General features: G+C 26.5%; 1 protein-coding gene across 2 annotated transcripts; it reads right to left on the bottom strand.

Moving 5' to 3' along the window:
* Window positions 1-225: 225 nt before the first annotated feature.
* LOC107646191 (naringenin 8-dimethylallyltransferase 2, chloroplastic) lies at window positions 226-16,097 on the bottom strand. 2 transcript variants are annotated; one of them, XM_088502387.1, is made up of 12 exons: window positions 15,682-16,097; window positions 8,869-9,140; window positions 7,880-7,963; window positions 7,283-7,357; window positions 6,499-6,582; window positions 4,803-4,892; window positions 3,468-3,569; window positions 2,771-2,866; window positions 2,588-2,659; window positions 1,750-1,845; window positions 807-911; window positions 226-525 (listed from the first exon to the last, which is right to left on the bottom strand). In XM_088502387.1, exons 1-12 carry the CDS (start codon window positions 15,755-15,757, stop codon window positions 484-486), a joined length of 1,194 nt encoding a protein of 397 aa, XP_088358513.1. In that variant the 5' UTR covers window positions 15,758-16,097; the 3' UTR covers window positions 226-483. The 2 variants fall into 2 exon arrangements, with proteins under 2 accessions (XP_088358513.1, XP_088358514.1); XM_088502388.1 differs by having other exon boundaries at window positions 4,809-4,892; window positions 15,682-15,900.
* Between the last annotated feature and the right edge of the window lie 172 nt (window positions 16,098-16,269).

Raw genomic sequence — 16,269 nt, 5'->3', positions numbered from 1 at the left:
GCTGAAAAACACAGCAGACTTGGAGAAATTAATTTGTTGTCCACTTAGTCTGCCATATAGTTAGAGAATTTGGGAAAGATTAGAGCAGTTGTATTGGGTAGCTTTACAAAATAAGAGTGAATCGTCGGCAAAAAAATTGAGCTAACTCTTTTCAGAGCTATTAGACTTTTTTTAACAGATTTTTTTTATAAAAAATAAGAAGATTCAAAATCATAACTTCTTAAATGAGTATGAAAAGATGATGTCATTTAAATTCATTGGCGACTTTTTCAACAGATTACATACTTACATTTATTTCACTTTCATAATTATTTGTCAACAAGATTTTCGCTCTACTATCATATACAACTCTCCATTTATATTCACTTTATCACCTTTCTCTTACCTTAGAGAATCTTAATCCTATTTTATTGGTAGACCAAAACAATCAGATATATATGGCGAAGGTTGCACTCTTTGTTAAATCAATAATTTATTGCTTCTTTATCTCACAAAAAGCACAAGGACATTCTCCAAGTAAAGGAGCTGCACATAAAAAAAAAAAAAAAAAAAAAGAATTAGTAATAAATAGGATAAATTAGCAATAATAATTTTATTTCATAATAGTACCTTTTAATTATGAAATAAGTTAGTTCTATTAAGTAGCACTAGAAAGCAATTAACCATCGCTCCCTATTCGATTTTTTAATTAAAATGATATCTTAAATATTAGACTTTAAATCTTTTAAATTTTATTGTATAAACATATAATAATTAAGACTAAAAAACTTTCTCATATTATTTTATTGTATAAAATTATCATTTACCTTAAAGATAAACATATAAAAGGATTGGAAATCTTCTTTGCTCTTTAAATCTACAGAATTAGCACGAAACCACAAAATCCAAGCATTGATGGCATGTGCCATAACCTAACAAATTGAAAAATAGTAATCAATCAATATTAATATATTATCATGGAACGGAGATGCACATCCTTAATATAGGTAGACCTGTACATAAAATTATTTTATCGGAAATATTTAGTAAAAAAAAGTATTAGTAAAAAACGATTAAAATTTATTATTTTTAGTTTATTTAATATATTTTATAATAAATAAATATTAAATAAAATAAATTTAAATTAATTATTTTTTTTGTCTCTCTAACATTATTCTTATTTTATTTACCTGTAATTTTGTTAAACATGCATTGATGAAGGTGTATGCTCCCCAAACCATTATATAAATTGACATAATATACTACTATATTTTGATGAACAAAAAAATGATAACTAGTTGAAAATATTATTGTTTATCAATATACTATGGGGTAGATTAACATATTCTACTGATATTTATTGACATTTAAGAATAATAAAATTTATTAGAATAATATTATATAATTAATAAAATTTTTTACTTTTTATTAATATTTGACTAACAAAAATATTTTTATATGTAATATCTAAAGCATAATATTGGCTAAATCCTTAATTTTAGTTAAATTTTAAAAATTAAATCATAAATTTTAAAATTTAAAATATTGACTAATACTAATAAAAAATACTTGATTTTTTAGCATTTTTCATATATTAAGTATAAGAAGATGTCAAGAGGGGTTTGAAGTTGTAAAGTGTTTAAATTGGTAAGTGGTACAAAACCTTTACAATTATATGTCACGCAAAGGAAAATTAAAATTTAGACAAATAGTCATAATATTATATTATATATACTATACAATTGTAATATCTAAAGTAATATTCATTACCGTGAAGATTTTGCTCCATAGGAATGGAGATGTTAATCCCAATATAATGCCAATTCCATAAGTCATCTCAAGAAGTGAAATACACAACCAAAATACCTGACAAAGGATTAATAAAAAAATGTGGGTACATGATACTAGAATAACTACTATCAAAAATACGTTTATTATAATTAAAATTTTAGTCGAATTTAAAAGGTTTAATTACTCTGTTGGTCCTTATAGTTTTGCAAAATTTTCAATTAGGTCCTTATATCCTTTTATTTTTTAATTGGATTTTTGCATCAATATTTTTTTTTATTAAGTCGCTCTTAGCAGTAATTGGCTTAATTTTATATGGATCCAACTAAAAAAAATTAGTGCAAAGATCCAAATAAAAAGAAAAAAAAAGTGTAAGGACCCAATTAAAAAAAATTTTGGTGCAAAGACTCAATTAAAAGGAAAAAAAATAAAGGAACTTAATTAAAAATTTTGCGAAATTATAGGAACTAACAGAGTAATTAAACCAATTTAAAATTAGATACCATCGAATTTAGCATGGGAAATTTTGACCATACTGACTGAAATTCAAAATTTTAAAAACATTACCTTCGGATAAAAAAATTCAATGATAAAGACGACGTAAATTTTTTGTACATAAATAATTAAAAATGGCAGAATAATTATTGTCAGAAAATCCGACAATAATTTTATTTATCAAATCGTCGTGTTTGGTATGACATGGCAGTTATCGTCAAATTTTTATAGAGATTCCGATGATAATTCCAACAATAATCAAACATTATTTTTTTGGTAGTAAACCTAATCATGAAATATATTGATTTTAGAGAGGAGAAATTACTCGTTTAGGACCCAAGCGTATAGACAAAGTTTGAAGACCTTCTTTTTTATCTCCTTCAATGTCGGGTATGTCCTACATGTGATTCCAGCCAATATAGTATTACATTAATTAGTTAAACACATTGAACAAAAATGATTAGTGATGAAAAAGATTCATTGTAAAAAACTAAAAAGTTATTGTTACCTTGAACAATGATATAACTACATAGAAGAAGGTCATGACCACAGTGGTAAAAGCTAGTGATCTTGTAAATATGAATGGCTTCTTCAGCACAAAGGTCTATAAATCGTGACATGCAATTATTGAACCCAAATATATATTAGACTTTGCTTGAAAATTAAATTATTCATCAACACTATATTATCACTACTATTGAATTTGCATGCAAATGTTTGTGCTTTCTTTTTATTTTTTTTTCTTTCCTTTTAATTTTCTTGAAAATGCTAGTTTTAGATATACCTGATTTTGATTAAGACAACCCAAAAATTATTGTGGGTAAAAAAAAATGATTACTGATAGAGTAATGTTAGAGAGTTAAGTTTTTTTAACCAATATCAATTAATTTTTTTAAAATTTAATTTATTTATTTTAAATTTTAAATTTTAAATATAAATCCTAAATCTTAGATCTTTCAGAATGTTTAATGTTTAAAATTAAAAAATAACTAATGTTGATTAATTAAAAATTGATTGGGTCTATTTTTTTATTTTTTATATTTTTTTACTGTTCATGGTATTTCCTAATTCAACAAATCAAGGACTAATCCGTTAAAAATCTTAACTTCATTTAAAAGTGTGCTGACAGGTAAACTTATGACCACTCGACTAATTCAAATTGAACTTCATTTAAAACAATACTAGCTTTGTAGGGCAATACGTACCTTCATGTGAAGATATGGTGCCAAATTATATGCAGTCAGAATAGTTGGTACGCCAGACAGTAATGTAAGAGTTGTAGATTTCTTCCATCTTAAAAAGGGTAACTGAAAGTATTTAAAAATAATATATAATTATAAAAAATAAATAAAGAAATTAACTACTAATTAATTAACATCAAATAAATATAACATATACGAAAACATTGATAAATAAATAACAAATTAAAGGTGTACTTAAGTCTCTACATCATACGTAATAATTGATTAAGAAATTCTTTACTTAAAATTTTGCATGACATCATACCCGTTTTCAACAAATTGCTATCTAGATTTTAATTAAACCATTCCTAATAGGTTTTTCTATTTGTGTCACAAATGACAAAAATGAAACAATTTTTAAAATGTTAGAGATAGAAAGACCAAAAAGAAAAAAAAGTTAAAGACAAAATCAAATCAATCCAAAATTAAGGACAAAATAAAGTTATGCTTTAATTTCATAATTGAATTTAGTTAAAATATGTTCTAAAATATATATTAAAAATATAATGATATAAATTTTTTAAAATTTTTTATATTTTTAATACATTGATGAAAATGTAAAAATATTATTTTTTGAAAATGTTATATCTTTGGTAAAATACTTATATAATAGTTTTAAAATGTAATAGTTTGATAATATTTTTAAAATGTATATATGCTGAAGACAGATGTATATTAATAAACTCATTTATTCTTTTAGAAAAGGGAATAAATATCATTGAAAACTTGAAAGTTATATAAATAAAAGTACAAAACAATCAAAACCTTGAACATCTTAAAGCTTTTTAAAGATCTGAGAGTGAAGGTTGCGGAATATGATATATATAAGGAAGGATATAATAAGAAAAAATATAATCAATTTGAATAAAAGGATATAAAACTAATTAGGTTCTAAATTTTTGGTACAAAATTAATATAAATTAAATGTTAAGTAGAGTAATTTAAAACTTTTGACAGCCATCAATTAGTTAAGGGCAAGAAATAATTTACCATTAATATTAATTAAACAAATTTATTTGCAAGCGAATGTATTGTATAAATAATCTTTTAGTTATATTCATGTTGAAATTTAATTTTAAAGTAGTCCTGAATTTATAATTAAGTTTTAAATTTGGAGTAATTTTAAATTTAGAGATAAATTCAAAATTTGATTATAAATTCATGGACCACTTTAAGATTTAACTTATTCATATTGAATATTAATAATAAGTCTTTCAAAATGAAGTTAAAAAGATGCAAGTTTATAATTAAAAAAAAATTATTTAACATAATTTAAAATGATTTCGAATCAAAAGTTACGTTCACTGAATAAGCAGTCATCAGTATAAAAATTAATATGAGACCCCAAAGCAAAGGCTTTGATCCTATCATCAGCGCAAGTCCAAAGCTCTGCAAAGAGATGAAAGAGATAAAGGATTAAAAATGAGTTAATACTTAAATTCATCTAAATAAAATTATTTATTTTTTAAATTAATTTTTTAAAAATCAAATTAGTCACATTAATTTTTAAAAAATACAATCATAAATTAAATTAGTTATTTTATAAATTAGATAATGATGTGCTACATTATGTGCATGTGGCATAATGATGTGGCAAGATAATGTCATATATTATAAAAATAATTAGTTGATATATCATATCATTATTTAATATGTAATAAATTTATTTAGAATCAAATTAATTTTTATATATATGTGTATGTAGGTCATCTTATCTCTAAAATTTTAAAAATGGATCAAATTAGCTTTTAGTATTTTTTTTCTTAAATTTTTAATATTTCTTCATTCAAAGTCATTTTCTCATTTATATTTTTAAATTTTACATTTTTAAATTTTAAATTTTTTGTAGTAATTTTTTAATTAAATGAGTTTATTAATGATTATTGTTAATTATATACTGAAAAATTTTAATATTTTGTATCTCACGAAAAAATTATAATAATTATTTTAAAATTTCAATCTCATGGATTTTGTTTTGAATTTGTTGAATACTAACCCATTAGAAGATCCTTATTAACGTCTCTTGAAACAATTAAATGATTGAAGAGTAATATTATATGATCAATAAAATTTATTTGACTAATAAAAAATTAATTTTAAATTTTAAATCTTAAATTTTAAATACTATCAGTAAAAATAGAGACTTATTTTTATAAAATTTTAGGATTTCAATGTAATAAATTTTTTTAAGAGATGAAATTGTCTAATATAAAATTTTTTAAGAACCTATTTAGATATATATTCATAAAAATAAAGTATTAGTCTAAAGTGTTAGTAAATATTAATAAAAAAAATATATACTAATGAGTTATAACTCAAATGGCATAGTCTCCCCATACTTAATTAAGAGGTTGCGAGTTCGAGTCTCCTATCTTTGGTTAAAAAAAATATTAATAAAAAATATTAGCCATAAAAAAAATACTTAAAAAAAATTTAACAAGAATGAAATAATTAAAGCTGCGCCTATATCTTTATTATATGATAGCATTTGGCATGCCAAATTTCTTTTAATTTATACTTAATATTTAATTTATTTTTATACAATTATTATTGATTAGAAAGTGAGACGTTGAAATCTGGATATTCAAATTGAATAACTAAAACTTAAAATTGAAATCCAAATTAAAATTTAGAGAAAAGGATAAATAGGTCCTGAACCTTTTGTCCCGCGGACATTTTCGTTCCTGACCATTGAAAAATACTTTTAAGTCCCTGACATTCACACAATTTGGACAGATCAGTCCCTCCGTCCAAATGCCTCCGTCAAGGACTGATCCGTCCAAATGCTTTTGTCAGGGACTGATCCGTCTAAATTTTGTGAAGGTTAGGGACTTAAAAATTTTTTTCAATGGTCAGGAACGAAAATGTCCGCAGGACAAAAGATCAGTCCTTTTCTCTAAAATTTATTTAGGAGATACAAATTGAAATCCAATTAGGAGATAATATATGGTGCCAAAAACAATAATTAAGTTCATATATAAATATATAGTCGTACCATAAATAAAGATGCTGCAACAATAGCGAGTCCACCTCCAAAAGAAATCTTCGATGATGCCAAAGGACGGTATGGCTTATTAATCTGAAAAAAGGACCAACCATATATAACCAAAGTAACTAGTAATCTGAAACCATGATTCTTAAAATCAAATTCAATTGGTCGGTTTAATTTAGTTAATTAAAAATGGATTACCAAATTTATTCGGTTTAATATAAAAATCGTATAGTAAATTAGTTAAAATTAAAAAAAATGGTAAAAAATAAATAACCAATCGAAGCGATGAGTTTTAGTTGTTAACTTGTTTACAATAATAAATCATAAAAAATTATTCTTTTAAAAAATTATATTTTTATACATAAATATATTATATTATTTTATTATATACAGTTAAATTTTGGTTAAATTTTTAACTCTTTAACTATACTGGTTTGATGATCAGTTTCGATTTTTAGAACTTTTTGTACGAAAAAGTTATATATTTTCTAGTTTGCTTTCTCACTCTAAATAATTTGTATATTAAACACAAAAATTTGATTACCAAAGTTAGATATAGATTACTCAAAATTTGTATGTAAAAGCATTAAGCAACTTATGTTGTTCAATAATTCAAAATAGATATTAAATATCCTAGCTACTTTTGTGAATTCACAGCTGAACAAAACATTTTTTTTTTGTAATCATATTTATGAATTTACAAAATCCAACATTATTCCAAACATGCAAAAGAAAACAATTTATTTTTTTCACCCAAATTGTTTATTTTTATTTAATAAGTTCATACCTTGTCTATTTCAATATCGGCCAATTGATTCACGCCAGTAGTATACAGTTGCATAAAGCTGTAAGCTGCCATAAACTGAAAAAAAAAAAAAAAAAAGCGAGAAAATTAAATCCTCTACATTAATATAGTGGTCCAAGCTATTATTATAACCATCATATTATTAGTTGTATACTAAAACTAATTATTAATATAAAATATATATTAAAATAAATTAAATAATATATATTTGTATTAAAAACATAGTGAATAATTTTGGTAGTTAATTATAACGTATAAGTAATATTTTTATTATTACCATATATTTAAAAGAAAGGATACCTTTTATGGGAACATCTACAAGGAAACAAAGAAAGGAGTAGAAAATTTTCCCATATAGTACCATTTCTTTTAGATTTTTCAACCATTTCATAATCAAAACTCATGCAACCATTGATATGAAATTTGTTAAGTAGGATTTTTTTTCTCTTTTCTTTATATCAATGTGCCTTTAGATATAAATATATAATACATTTACTATATATTTATAAGAAATTCTTAGAGATTGAGAGAGAAATCAATATATAATGTAAAATAAATTAGTAATTCAAAGTCCCTCACCTGTAACATGGAAATAAAAAATGTTGGAGATAAATCTGATAATTTTTCCACTGCAAGGAGTGATGAAAAAAGTATGCCCGATAACTGTCAACACATAAATAAAGTTAGTTTATGAAAAAGATTTAAAATTAGTTGGATCAAATAAATCTTAATATCATAATAATTAGTATCAATGAGTTTAATTCATACTAAAAAGTTAGTTCAAAAACATATTTTTGAGTAAAGCTGTACATGGTTTGGTTAATCCAAAATCTAAACCTATTTTTTAGTTAATCAAAAATTTAATTTTGATTAATTACTAAATTGATTTTATATGATAAAATTGGTTATTAATAGTATAAAATTTAAAAATCGGTTTTTAACCAATTATAAAAATAAAAATCAGTTTGAAAAAATAACTGGATTTTCAATAAAAAAAATTGGTTTTTAAAAAAATAAAACCAATTTTTGAATAAAACCATTTTTTGGGCCAAAAACCGGTTTTAGAAAAAACCAGTTTTATTTTTTTTAAAATTGAATTTTTAATCTAAAAAATTAAATTTAAAAGTTTTAAAATTTGATTTTGGTTTTAGTTAACCGATTAAAAATCGATTTTTTTTTTAAATTTGGCTTTGGTTAATTAATTTTAAAAAATATGAATATAATTTTAAAATTATTTTGTTAAATTGGTTAACTAAAATGTAGTTATAGTTTTTTAACCGGTTAACCATATTTTAGATTTTTTTAATATACATCCCTATTCTTGAGAGTAGAGTGGCAAATTAAATAAGATCGGATAGATTTTAGTATTATATTAAAATTGAATGAATCTAATTCATTCCACAAATATATATTTTTGAGAGCTTTATAAAATATTTTAGAAATATTATTTTTGAAAAAATATGATACTCATGATAACAAAGTTTGCAATATTACAATTATCAAACATCTAGCATTAACACAAGATGGAGAAGGATTTAAATGATTGTTTAAAAGAATATTGAACTAACCAGGCCAATTAACGCATAGAATACGCTAAACTTTTGGATAGTATGCATAACATCTTTGATAGAATTCCAAATGGGTTTTGCAGAATCAGCTTGCGATTCAGGTTCATTCTTCGATTGTGCATGAGTTGCATTCACAAAGTGTTTTCTCTTGGTTTGATCACATGTATAATGATGCTTCTGATTATGCTGCAATAATAATGGCGTCTCAATGCAAGTTTTTTCTTTTGGATATTTCCCATTATTATGCCATAAAGCTCTCACTGCATGTGAACCTGCAAAATAATTATTTTGTATATAAATACATATGTAATTTAATTTATTTTTAATATGTATTTTTATTTTAACATATATTTTATATTAGTAGTTAATTTTAGTGATTAATTTTAGTATACATATAACATCTTGATCACAATACTTAATTTATTGCATAAATATAATATATCTTTTTTTTCTTTTTTATTATATCCATAAAGTTCTATATTCTAATCGATTAGATATATCTTATCTATTAGATATATATTAGAGTCTAAAAATGTAGAGTATATAAATAAATGGATATGAAATAGTTAAATCGGAGTATTTCAATAAAGAGAAATAGAAAAAATTCAATTAAAAATTTAATAATTTTTCTAAAAAATTAGAAAGAATATTGACAAATATCAACTAGAATATATTTATTTATATAATAAAAAAATTACTAAAAATATAATCAAATTCGATTTATATTAATATTTTATTTTTTTTCGAATTTGAATTCATTTGTTTTTCGCGATTCTATATTTTTAACACTAAACTAATATTGACAACAGTAATAACTGAGGTGATTAATATTTAGTTAACGAATAGAAAGTGGCAAACGACTAATAACAAGAAATTAAATACGTTCCTCAAGAAACTTTGCTTAACCAAAAGAAGCCAAAACAATCGATGTCCAGAAGTTATCTCTCTGTTCTGAATTGTGTTTTTATTTTTAGTATTTTTTATTTTAAAATTTTATGGGAAAAAATAGATAATATAAAAATAATAAAATTATGTTTTATTAATATAAAAAATATTAATAATGAAAATGCAAACTAAATATACCGTAAATGGTTGGACAGAGTTGTTCGTTTGACTAATGACCATCAACTGATGTCGGTAGGGGATCGGCCCTCCGTTGGTTAGTTGGTGGTGCTAATTAGAAGGCAGTCAAAGTCAATCAACTAGGTCTGTTTGGTGGGAAATCAGTTGCAAGTCGATTACGATAGACTGACGGGTAGTTGGTAGCTACCTGAGGTTGGTCAGTTGGCTCGGTCGTGCGAGGTGGGCTTATCAATTAGATAACCAACGTCCATCATAGGACAGTCCGTTTGTTGATCCGAGTAAGCCAGTGGTCGGCGTAGTCAATCTGTTTGCATGAGATCAGTTTGTTAGCTGGCATTCTGCCACAGGGTAGTTGATGGTAGGTCAATTGGATCTATTAGTCGTATTCAATTTGTGAGCAACCTGTCTATTGGTGGGTTAATTGGTGTTAATCATGAGGGTGGTTTGTTGATGGGTTAGGTTATGTCAACAGTTGGTAGGCTAGTAAGAGTAAGTCAATAGGAAGTCAGCCTAGGTCATTCTACGATTGGAAGTAGGTTGTTGGATGGTCGGTTGGAGATGGTCAATTGGACAAGGTCAGTTGATTGGTCAAGGATTGTCAGTTGGCTGTTAACCAATACCACAACAGGTTGTTAGCATGTCATTGGTTGGGCAACGTCAATCATAGGGAGGTTTGTTGGCAAGTTTGTATCAGTCAATTGTGATCAATCGGAGTCCGCTTGCGGTCAATGTTGATCCGTTGTCTGGACAACCAGGCATCGATTAGCAATCAGCTAGCAAACTCTTACTAATTTATCGGCTAGTTGATAGGCGTCAACCTTGGGAAGTTGGGTGGTAGGTTGGCAGTGGCCAATCAACATTATGTTGCTATTAGGCAACTCCTCCCTTCGGCTGGTGATGGTTTGTTGCTTGGTCGGTAGGGTGTCGAACAACGTTCTTTGAACGGTTTGGTAGTCAATCCATCAAAAGGAGGTCAACAAACATTATTGATGTGTTATACAAAATTCTTCTTTTGGAATTGATCTTTTTCATTTGGTAATATTACACAGAGAGAGACACTACAAGAAAACGCTGAGTACCGTCGGATTTGGTTTTCTGACGGTAAATTCGCCAGCAATAATTGGAGGGAAAAAAAGAAAAAACTGGCACAAACATTACCGGCGGATAATCCGAATTAGTGAAACGCTGCATTTTGGTCATTCGCAAAGCATTATCGTCGAATTTATCCGTCGGTAAATCCGACAATAATCTTGCCCTAAATTCAAACCGTGAACTTTTTCCACCCTCATTTTCGAACTACTCTCTCTAACCTTCGACTCTCTCTCTCTCTCTCTCTCTCTCTCTCTCTCTCTCTCTCTCTCTCTCTCTCTCTCTCTCTCTCTCTCTCTCTCTCTCTCTCTCTCTCTCTCTCTCCCTCCCTCCTATAAACCACCTCCGGCAGTCCTTCCACCAGCGTCGGCCACTACCAACAATGTTTAAAGACTACGTGGACTCCCGCCACTATTGCCGCTACCACTGCTGCACCGCTGTCGCAGCTACACTCTGTGTCGCCGAAGCTGCCTCCTACCTCCCTCTAGGTATGTTGTCTTCCTCCTTCTTCCTATTATTTTTTTTAATTTATTTAAAAAATCCTAATAATGCAATCCTGCCGGTTGGTCACCGCCACCACCACTTTGCTGTCTATGTTGTCCCCACTTTGGCAGAGCTGCCTCCTTCCAAGTATGTTGTACTCCTCTTTTTTTCTATTATTTTTTTTTCCAGATTTAATTCATGTATTAGTTTAGTTTTGATTTAGAAAATTTTTAATTCTGTTTTGATGATTCTGTGTATGAAATTTTGTTTATAATTCTGATTTTGAATTTTTCTTTGATGATTTTGTGTTTATTATTATTATTTCTATTTATTGTTCTGTCATGAAGAATAAAAGTGATTGTTTCTGTATTGTTAAGGGTTTATTACTTGAGTTTGCATTAAAAACGCTGGTAATGTATTAAATGTTTGAAAAGTACAAGTCAGTTTTATGTAATTCTAAAACGTACTTAGCATGAGACTTGCAAGAATCACAGAACAAAACGAGTGAGATTGTTCTGGTCATAGTCTCGCCCTTTACCTTTTGTTAAAATGCGTTAATTGAGCTGAGTACTTAGAAACTTATAATGCTTTCTTCATCTTCTTCTTTGTTAGGTTGTTATGTGCAATCAAGGCCTGTTTGCTATCGTGTTATTAATATACCTTTTACTTATTTGCTATGGAGTATGTGTATGTGATGAGATTCCTATGTTATTTGAAATTAACATGAAACTATGTTATCTGAACTTAATAAATTCAATAATTTTGAACTTTAGGCCGCTATGAAAATTGGGAGTGGTGATTGTGATGAAAACATGTCTTGATCCGCCAGAATTTATGTCCTTGGTTATTGTTCCCGAAATGTAATTTTGGCCTTCATTATTTATATTTTTTGTTTTTTATTATGTTGTAGTTGCTGCACATCGAAATTTGGCTTAGAAATTGTGTAGATTGGGTTAGAACGATGAAGCAAGTCGTAGGAATGGTGGTTTCTAATAAGATGCAGAAGTCAATGGTGGCGGTAGTGGACAGGCTACTCCACCACAAAGTGTACAACTGTTACATCAAACGAACTTCAAAATTTATGGCACACGATGAGCACAATCAATATAACATTGGTGATCGAATTGGTAACAACTTTCAATTTACCCATTAAATTGGCAATCTTTGTTTATTTCTTAAAATATTGAACTTAGTTATTAGTATTGTCTTTGTAGTTTGAGATTTTAGTATTTTAACTTTAGAGATGGTTTGATAATAGGATATTATGATGGCATTTGATCTATATATAGCTGATCTCTTTTAGTGGAATAAGGCTTAGTAGTTGTATTATTCTTATCACTTGATGGTTAAATGTTAATATACCCCCTAGATTTTTATGAGTTAATTAGTTGATTGTTGTTAATTATCTGATTTATTATTGAGACCATTAAACATTTTATTAACTTATTGTTTATTGTTGTTAATTTTCTAAGTTTATTATTATCTAAGTTAATTAGTATTATATTTTCTGATTTATTAGTTTAGAAATTATTGAATTTAAAATTTTAAAATTAGATATTAATTTTTAAACAATTTTTTAAAAAAATTTAAAATTTAAGTTTACCGTCGATTAAATCCTCCTGTAGTTATTAATTTATTTATTAATTAATATTATCGTCGAATTTACCGGGAGAAAAATCCAACCGTAAAAATTATCAGCGGAAATATTCCAATGGTAATTAGTGGCAGACGAAAAATCCGTCAATAAACAATTACCAGGGAGGTTTATATCGCCAGATTTATTACGACGATAAACATATTACCGGCAGTTTTTTTTTGGTAAATCTGCTGGTAAATTCGATGGTACTCAATATTTTTTTTGTAGTGAGATATTCTTATTTTTTAGTAAAAAAATTATGTCAATTGTAACTAAAAATTATTATGTACCATATTTTGATTGTCAAATAAATAATATATAATTGACAATTAATGATAATTGATATAAATTATAATATAATAGAGAAGAATAATAGATGATTGATAAATGATAATAGAGTGAAAGCATAGTAATCAAAATCAGACTAAACCGGTTAATTCGACTAAAAACTCGGTGAATTAGATTTTCAATCAGTCCTATCCAATTCCAGAACCGCTTCACTTTGAGAATTAGCAAGAATTGGTCAAATTTAGCAAAAATTGGTCCAACCAAACTATTTGGGTGAAAATTTTAAAGTTTATGAAGATGTAGTTCAAACCCAAATCTTCTACGTTATTATATGTTCTTTTTCCTCTACTAAACTATATTATTTCTTATTATTATGTATGCTAATCATTAAGTATATAATAAAAATGTACAATAATTTTGTTAGACATTATTTTAATTTTATACTCACTTATATTTAATTAAAAAATATCAAATATTTTTATTAGTGATAATATAATTATTTTTTTATAATTATATAATATTTTTAATATTATTTTTTAATAAATACATATAATATATAATAATATAATGAATATAAAGTAATTAGTTAATTATTAATATTAAAAATAATTACTCTAATATAAAATAAAAAAAATTATTATGAAAAAATTTGAAAAGATGTATCCCTATTCAAGGCAATGAACTGATGGGTAGAGCACTAATTAAGGGAATGAAAAGGATGACACAGTCGAGTTTGAGTTTCTCGAAACAGAAGAAGGTGAAACTAAGGCATCTGAGCGAGATAAAGTCGATCACTAATGAGTTTTAATGTTTCGGTTGATCACTAATCATACTTTGAATTGTGACAGGTGTCGCTATTAGCTTTGTTGGTGAAAGCTTGACCACTAATAAGTAATAACTTCCTTTAGTGTAGCCATCCAAGTCGTGACACACACACATATACTAGAAAAGAAAAAGTGTTGTTCATAGCGACTTTTTAATTTAGACATGGTAGGAAGAATGATGTAGGACGTAGTTATAGAGTATATAGGTATTTTATGTAATTGTAGTGTTAAGAGTAAAAATCGAATCGTCAGATTTTTTGGTACATAAATTGGACTCTTCGATTTATGTTTAAAAAATTAAAAAGGTTTGTGGTACACAAATTGGACCATTTAATTTATGTACCCCAAATTTTTTAATTTTTTAAATACAAATCGTAGGGTCTGATTACTTTTACCAAAATTTAAATTTTCTCTCCCACATTAATAAGATTCTCTGATTAGTTGGCTTAATTTTTTTTATAAAGAAGTTAGATGGTTCAATTTCTTCATTTTTTTATTTTAGAAACGGTTTCGTTACGTTACCAACAACATATCTGCCAACTTCTGCCAACTCTTATTTATAATTGTGTTTCATGGAAGTGTGTTCGTGGATGTGTCTAATAAAAATGTCTTTTTTATAGCTATGTTTAATAGAAATGTCTTTATAGATATATTTTCTGAATGTGTCTCTTTATATATGTATTTAAAATATATTAATTATTAGACACATCCACGAACACACTTCCATGAAACACAATTATAAATAAGAGTTGGCAGAAGTTGGCAGATAATATGTTGGTACCGTATACTTTTCCTTTTAGAAAAAGCTATTCCATATTTATGTTTAGCACCTACATTTTCCACAACAATGCACAACACACATGTTTTTCATATAAAAAAAAATTGAGCTTGTTCATAACTAAATTTTTAAGAAAGTTTCAAAAAGTTACTATTCTTTTTACAAAAATTGAGAAAATGAACACACAAATTTCTTTAAAATAACATAGAATCATTTAAAGAATATGTACAATAATAAATTAGTACAAACAATACAAAAATAACAGAAAGTCATGTCAAAATAAAAAGAAAGAAAGGATGAAAAGAAGGAAAAAAAAAACTGCACATAGATAAGAAGAGAAGAGGAAGTGGGAGGAAGAAAAAAAAAAGGAAGTAGGGATGTGTAGCGAAGACCCCAGGGACAAAGGACGAAGAAAGAAGAAAGAAAATTCTTAATAATGGAGCATAAATAACAATGTCTCTAGAGAAAAATACTGTCAGTTTTTTATAAAATTATACAGATCAACTGAATAATTAAACACAAAAAATAATACAAAGTAATTAAACGGTTGGGATCTCCGCTCACGAAATTGATTTCGACAAAACAAAATTAAAATGGAAGAAACAAAAACAATAAGGAAGGTATATACGTACCAGAATTGGTTTTGGAAATGGATTTAGTGGGAGGAGGCAATGAACCATGAAGCAGCAGCCTGGAAGTGGAAGCCATCCTATTAAAGATTGGTTAGTTGGTAAGACACACAAATTTAAAAGTTCTCTGAATATCGAAGACAAGACCCGATGGTGATGCTATTTAAGAAGGGGATTCCAGTATCCAGTATTGACAACTATTTCTCAAATCAATTGCGTGTCATCCCGCCGTTCGGAAAAAGTATACCTGACTAACATTTTTTTTTAACTTACTATTATGTAGTCAATAATTTCAACATCCTTCCTTCACGAAAAGGGGGGAAAAAAATGAGTATATCTTATTAGTTACTGTTAAAATTGAAATTGAATAGATCTATCTATCTATTTCAACTTAAAATTTGGCTTTTGGAGTGAGGAATGTTTCAAATAGGAGTTTTCACGGGTGGTTTAAGTTTGAAAAGAAACACAATCAAATCGATTAAATTTTAACTAGTTTGAATCGGTTTGGATTTAAAATTTTTTTGTAAATGGATCTAAAACAATCTAAATTGGATAATTAGATACCCGATTAAAAATAAAATTAAAAAATAA

Source organism: Arachis ipaensis, chromosome B1 (genome assembly GCF_059453495.1).
Source record: "Arachis ipaensis isolate K30076 ecotype BB chromosome B1, ASM5945349v1, whole genome shotgun sequence".
Taxonomy (NCBI): domain Eukaryota; kingdom Viridiplantae; phylum Streptophyta; class Magnoliopsida; order Fabales; family Fabaceae; genus Arachis; species Arachis ipaensis.
This window is presented reverse-complemented; position numbering and strand designations above follow the sequence as displayed.